Source organism: Akebia trifoliata, unplaced genomic scaffold (assembly GCF_017979445.1).
Source record: "Akebia trifoliata isolate Shusen 1 unplaced genomic scaffold, ASM1797944v1 Contig00531, whole genome shotgun sequence".
NCBI classification, from domain to species: Eukaryota; Viridiplantae; Streptophyta; class Magnoliopsida; order Ranunculales; family Lardizabalaceae; genus Akebia; species Akebia trifoliata.
Window position 1 is genome coordinate 10103 of NW_028237071.1, and position 6882 is coordinate 16984.

At 34.2% G+C, this 6882-nt stretch overlaps 1 protein-coding gene across 2 annotated transcripts; it reads left to right on the forward strand.

Moving 5' to 3' along the window:
- Positions 1–349: 349 nt before the first annotated feature.
- LOC147381368 (transcription factor HHO3-like) lies at positions 350–5555 on the forward strand. 2 transcript variants are annotated; one of them, XM_086430529.1, is made up of 5 exons: positions 350–750; positions 858–1093; positions 1557–1806; positions 1897–1973; positions 5095–5555. In XM_086430529.1, exons 1-5 carry the CDS (start codon positions 627–629, stop codon positions 5464–5466), a joined length of 1059 nt encoding a protein of 352 aa, XP_086286655.1. In that variant the 5' UTR covers positions 350–626; the 3' UTR covers positions 5467–5555. The 2 variants fall into 2 exon arrangements, with proteins under 2 accessions (XP_086286655.1, XP_086286656.1); XM_086430530.1 differs by having other exon boundaries at positions 874–1093.
- The last annotated feature ends 1327 nt before the right edge of the window (positions 5556–6882 follow it).

Genomic DNA, 6882 nt, shown 5'->3' on the forward strand with positions numbered 1-6882 from the left:
TGGGCCTAAACGTGGTTTTTGAACCGACGAAATATAAACGTGGGCTTAGGACCGTCGAATTTACCGCTACAGTAACGCTGAACTATTACTATTTTGACGTAGTGATCGAAATTGTACTTCCCTACAATAAAAAATGCTTTCAAGACTTGATCAGACAAAACATTAGCCTCTCTCACACAAAACATTAGGTCAAGAGAGTTTATCATCAATTTGAAAATATAGTGGAGTATCTCTAATATTGATTGAAAAGTGGGGGGCGTGTTTAAATCACCTTAATTAAAAACTACCCCCTATTGTCTTACCTTATTTGTCCGTGCCGTCCCATACGCGGCGTAAGGTAGATACGGATGCTAAGAAGATTCCCTTTCGAACGGTCGCATACGTGAGTGATGCTTCCCTCTTTCTCTCTCCCTCGCTTCTCGTGAGAATATTCGGAAAGTAGAGGTGTCTCTACGATCGATCTACATATCCAAAACAGCTTACGTCATTTCCAGCACTGGATATAGAACCCAAAGGAATCAAATTCCCGAATATTCACCCCTCCGTCAAAACCCATCATCCGATACTCCAAACCTCCAAACCTTTTCACTCTCTCTCTCTCTCATCAATCTCGATTGATAGAAATCATGAATTACACAGAAAAGAAGAAGAGGAGTTGGCAAGGACGTATGGAAGCATTGGAGGAAGAGCATCGTAAGATCCTAGTTTTCCATCGAGAGCTACCTCTTTCTCTAGAACTCGTAAACCAGGGTATCCAATTCAATTAGATTCTCTCTTACATATTTGGTTGATCTTCGAAAGCGCACAAACTAATTCTAATTCTTATATATACATATTGTTTTTTGTTTGATTTATAGCTATTGAGAATTGCAGGCAACAACTGTGTTTCTCTAGAAGTGAAGAACAGACCTCGAGAGAAGAAGGTCCTGTTCTTGAGGAATTTATGCCATTAAACCGAAGCTTTTCTTCTTCTCAAGAAGAAGCAGAAGAAGAATCTGATAGAACTAATGAGAAGATTGAACAGAAGGTAGATTGGTTGAGATCTGTTCAATTATGGAATCAAACTCCAGATCCACTACCACCATCTAAAGAGGTAATAAATAATCAAATAATTCAATTAAATAAATCTGTATTAATTTTTTTTTTTTTTTTTTTATTTAAATTTGATCATATTGTTTCAAAAGCCGACTTATCTAATTTGATCTTATCAGGATCGACAGTGTTAAACACTCTCAAACTGTTTCAAACTCATTTGACTTTATTTTGAATTTTTGAGGAATTTATATTTTATATTTCCATTATAATTAGTTTACTTGTAATATACTGAATTAATTGATCTTCCGATCACAAAATTTCATTTAATATCAATCACAAAAAAAAAAAAAAAAAATCGACATAATAACTTTTATTTATTTTTGGCCGAGTTAAAAAGAGTCCTGATTACATTTCATATTAAAAATTAGCCCCATGTACCTAACTTCATTGTAAATGGATCTAATCAAATTGTTGTTGACCAAATTTAAAAACCTAGAATTTGATTGAGAAAAAAGTTTCAGGTGATCGAGACAAAAAAAAGGGTTGGCGCATTTCATCCTTTTCGCAAAGATGAAGTAGCCACCACAACCACAATTGGAGCAAAGAAAACAACTACGATACCAATGGCTTCAACGAGCTCGACCACTGACAATGATGATAGAAGAGTACAAGTCGTGAAAGAACAATCAAATAGGAAAGTTAGGCGAAGTTGGTCGAACGAACTTCATCAGAAATTCTTACATGCTCTACAACAACTTGGCGGATCTCATGGTATGTAAACAATTTTGTAGATTGTTTATTATAATTGGATAATTAATTTTGAATTCAGATTTCAAGTTATGATTTCTTGAGTTGCCTCAGCTGCTACACCGAAGCAAATTAGAGAATTGATGAAGGTCGATGGGCTTACTAATGATGAAGTTAAAAGTCATTTACAGGTAAGAATCTCTTATCACTGTATTTAATCTTTGTTGTAAAACTTTGGATTAATAAATATTTATTAAATCCCTAAAAAAATAATTTTAATTTTAATTTTGCATTACATTTTTAACCATATATATTATTTATTCTCTTTAATTTTGTATCTTAATATTTTTTTACTTTGACAAGAGAAAAAAAAAAAAAGCGAAGACATGTAAAAGCTCTGAAATCCCCCGTAGGATGACAACATTGTTAAATAAACACTATGGGTTGTCGGTTGGTTAAAGTGGATTTATTAAAAGAAGAGTGATGCTAAATGGACATTGTTTTTGGCCAACACCCCTTTCTCTCCTGCCTGTAGTGAAAAAAAAAATCAAACTTTTTGATTTGATCACCTGACATTCAAAAACATGATCGGATGCAATGGAGTTGTAGAGGACAAAATTATATGAATTTTAAAAAAATAAATTTCAAAATAATTATTTTTCACCGTTGAATTTTATTTTTAAATTTAGGTGCTCGGTGGCCGTCCATATTCAACACCTTGGATCAAGTTCAAAAAATAGTATTTTTTTAATATGAATATTTTTCGTGAAATCTAAAAGGCTGTTTTATTGGATTGTCAATATGATAATTAATGTGGACCTAACCCTTTTTAAGATTTGAAATCTAAAAAAATAAATATATGGGTAGTGGGCAAGAGAGAGAAGCTCTCTCTATTGCTCATGTCATTTGCACCACGTGTCAAACATTTGTTGGGTTGTGAACCAACAAGTCAGAGGGTGTGAAGGGCATGAACCAAAAACTGCATCCATTTAACATTTCTCTTAGGGTATGTTTGATTGCACATGGAAAATATGGTGGAAAATCAATTTCCATGGAAAATGACATTTTTCAAGTGTTTGATTGCACATGGAAATGGAAATTCATTTTCCACCCCATTCAAAAAGTCCACTAAATCATGGATTTTACTTTCCCACCCATATGGGTGGGAAAATGAAATCCATCCATATTTTCCATCCTCAATTCTTCCCTACCACCACCACCACCACCATTACACTAACCTTGCCGTCGTCATCATCGCCGTCATCACCATCCCGTCGTCGTCGGCTCCGTCTCCGACCACCTTCTCTCTCTCTCTTCTTCTTTTTCTTTTTCTCCTTCTTCTCCATCCCTCACCTCTTCCGCCACCACCACCACCACGTTCTCCCCCCATCTTCCTCACTTACCTCCTTCGCCGCCATCGTTGCAGCGGCCACCGTCGCCGTCGCCACCTTCGTCGCCATCATCGCCACATCCTCCCCCCTCCCTCTTCCTCGTCATCTTCTTCCTCTCCCCCTCCTCTCATCTTCTTCCTCCTTCTCCTCTTCTTTTTTCTCATATTTTTTCCATGATTTTATCCAAGTGAAATCAAACAATGGAATTTGATTTTCCAACCCTACCTATTTTTCACAACTAATTTTCCATGGATTTCAAATTCCATGGAAAGTGACTTTCCATGCAATCAAACATACCCTTAAAAGAATGTGACATTGAAAATCAGATGTGATTTGTGTCAGACGTATTTATAGATGATTTAGCTGTACAAAAGTTATGTATACTTTTGGAAATTTCAAATTCAACTACATTTTTTAGAATATTAATCAAAACAGCTATATCCATTTTGATGTTTAGTTTTTGAGTTATGCTGGAGTAACCTCACGAATGAACCTCATATCTCACTTTCCTTCACAATGAAAAACATCTATGGTTCACGAGTCGTGCTGGGGAGACCTCAAGATTGGACCTCATATCGCACATCTTGATGTAAAAGTGGATAGGAACCATAGATGCTTTTTGCACACGTATCTCAAGGAAAAGCATATATGGTTCTCATACACTTTTCACGTTAGGGTGTGCGATCTTGAGGCCACTTCAGCATTCTTCATGGTTCATACACACTTCTACATCAGGAAAGTGAGATATGAGGTAGTATCTTAAGGTCACTTCAGTATTATTCTTCTTTATTTATCAAATTGGGTATCCATTTCAGGGTTACATTTTTGAATTTTTATTTTTATTTTTAATGGTCTTCAAACCTCAAATCATGAAAAAGTTGGAATTATATATAAGATCTATTTCAATTTGAAAATAAGGCTATAAAGGCAGATTTCTTTAAAGGAGTATCTATTTTGAAAAACATATAGTCATTTTGTATGGGTTTAAAAGAAAATGTAAGACAACAACAACAAAGTTTTATTTAAAGATTTCGGGTCACCAATCTTATTCTTCCAGTCACTTTGTTCTAAACAAAGTTTTATATTATTTATATTGGGTTCACATCTGCTTTTGTTGTCTTCATCTACATTATTTTTAATCTTTCTCTTACTCTTTTAAGATCTTCAACTTGACTAGTTATTTTACCCTAAACATCTTATGGACATTCCCTGAACATGTACAAATCATCTCAATCAATTTTCTCTTAATGTATCATCAAATGAAATTACTATTACTTTAATTCAAATAAATAAATAAATATCAACATCATTATATGATCATTTTAATAAATACTATAAAAATTACATATGCATTTTAGTTGAGATAGCCCTATCTCAAATATATTTTTCTAAGTAACTTTTTATCTCATCTTTGGGAACCTAACATTTGATAAATAAAAAATAAATAAAGAGAGTTTGAGCCCCTTATTAGCAACAGTAAATTCCTTCAAAAAAAAAACATATCTTTCTCAAATTTACCCATTCATTAAGTATATTCTAGATTTTTTATTTTTATTTTTTACTAAATTACCATTATAACAAAAGGTGTTTTATGTGCTTATTCTTTCATTATTCCTGAAAATTAAAAGGATTGTTGTTGAGAGGACATTGTATTGTTTTTTACTTTTGATGGTATGCGAGATTTGCATTATGCGACTCGAGGAATTGAGCTAGAGATGACAACTCTGGCTCTTACAATGATTTTAGCCAACTCAACCAAGCCCATTGAATATTTTCTGATTTTAAAAAATACTTAACTTGGCAAAATTCTTACGTACTTGAGTTGAGTCAAACGAGTTTTAGTACCATGTCAGCTCTGCAGGAATTTTAAAACATTATTTCAAACAATTTTTTTATATATTAAAATTCACATATTCCTCAGAAATACCGTTTGAACACAACAAGGCCCAGTCCACCAATTCACAACAACGGCAACCCTCAACCAACTCATTATGTTTTGGTGGGAGGCATATGGCCCCCACCAGCAGAATGTGCCCCGACGGCAGTAACAAAGGTAGATACCACGATGAAGGCTACTAAGGGTGTCTATGTTCCTATAGCTATATCACAACAGCTGACATTGGCCTCGTATTCTCATCATCAACAACAACAACAACAACAACAACAGAAACAGTTGTACTCAGATGAGAGGAGTAGCCGAGCAGAGTATAGTGTGGGGGATAATAATGACCGTTCTAGTTCCCCGACATCATCTTCTTCGACTCATTCCACAACGGCATCCCCCACCTTCTAATTTCTTGTTTGATGCTAGGGAATTGGGATTTTTATATATTTATATCTATTTTTGTGATACACAAATAAAGAGGATTCATTTATTTTTGACTTGCTATGTTTCGTTCTTGACGAGTTCTATCTCATTTTTTAGTAGCTATGATGAGATCATCCAATGTTTTAAAACCATACTGATCCCAATCTAACAACGTCTAATTGAATTTGATAATAAAGCCAGTTTGGTTCAAATAGAATTACAAATTTTTATTGAATAGGTGGTTCAATCAAATAAGATTAAACGGTTGATGTATTGTGAACCATTTTAAAAGGGCCATTCCATTTGCACATACCTTTTGGCTAATTGCCCCCACTTCCTTTTATACATTCCACTCCAAAATGTGCTGGAGGTGGGTGCAATTAGTCACTTCGGTGTGTGCAAATAGAATGACCCACTTTAAAAATTGAATTTCAAAACGTTTCCCATTCAAAAATGTAACATTTTGGGAATTGCTTTGATTTTAGGATAATCTTGAGGGGACTTTGTTTTTATTATGTAAAGATTCTTAACAATCCTTCCTAAATAATAAATACTTAATATAATTTATGTAAAAATAATTAGTTAAGAAAAATAATATTATACTTTTAAATTCTTTAAAAATTGTAAATCAATTATAATAAAATTGAGGGGGGTCCCATCATGACTTGACGAATTTGAAAATTTTAAATTCAATAATTGATCCATTCTTTAAACATTGGATCAAACTCCCAAACTTGGATGACTCTTGAAAATTAAAAAAACACTACCATGTCATCCAAGGGTAAAAAGTAGACATGGGAAATAAACAATAGAAAATAGACAATGTATTGAAAACATGGATATGCCAATAAATGATTCTCAATAGAATTTAATAAAGAATTAAATGACCTAAAAATAAATGAAATTAAGCTAGATATTAGATGTACATGTTAACCTTAATATGTCGAAGAAGCAAATAAATAATATATGTGCGGTCGAAATTCGATGAACGACTCTGATGGACTCTGTCACACTAATCCGAAGTAGCTCCGAGCACCTTTCTCCCCGTAGCAGCGTGGTACCTACCAAAATCACTCCGCCGCTCAAGTTAGAAAAGTAGATGAATAGTCTCAGAAAATTAGTTAGACTTCTGATCCCTCCAAAAAGATCTCCTCAACAGGGCTTACTGTGCTACTTATAGTTCTTGGATTCGAATCAGGGTTTCTCACTTTTCGGTCGATAATCCTGTGATATCCACTGACTCTACGAAGTTGTTCACCTAACAAAGATATTTTGAATTGACCGTACTATGCTGTAGAGATCTCCTCTGAGATTTCTGGAATTGACGTGAATATATCAGGCTTACGATTATTTTATGACTAGGCTTGCCCTGCTTGGCTGACCTAGTCTCACTCAATGCTG

What these genes read in the sequence shown, in the direction of transcription:
- LOC147381368 (XM_086430529.1), top strand. Translation starts at nt 627, where the DNA reads ATGAATTACACAGAAAAGAAGAAGAGGAGTTGGCAAGGACGTATGGAA. An exon ending in TCTAGAACTCGTAAACCAGG is followed by an intron (nt 751 to 857) that starts GTATCCAATTCA and finishes TTTGATTTATAG; the next exon opens with CTATTGAGAATTGCAGGCAA. An exon ending in CACTACCACCATCTAAAGAG is followed by an intron (nt 1,094 to 1,556) that starts GTAATAAATAAT and finishes AAAAAGTTTCAG; the next exon opens with GTGATCGAGACAAAAAAAAG.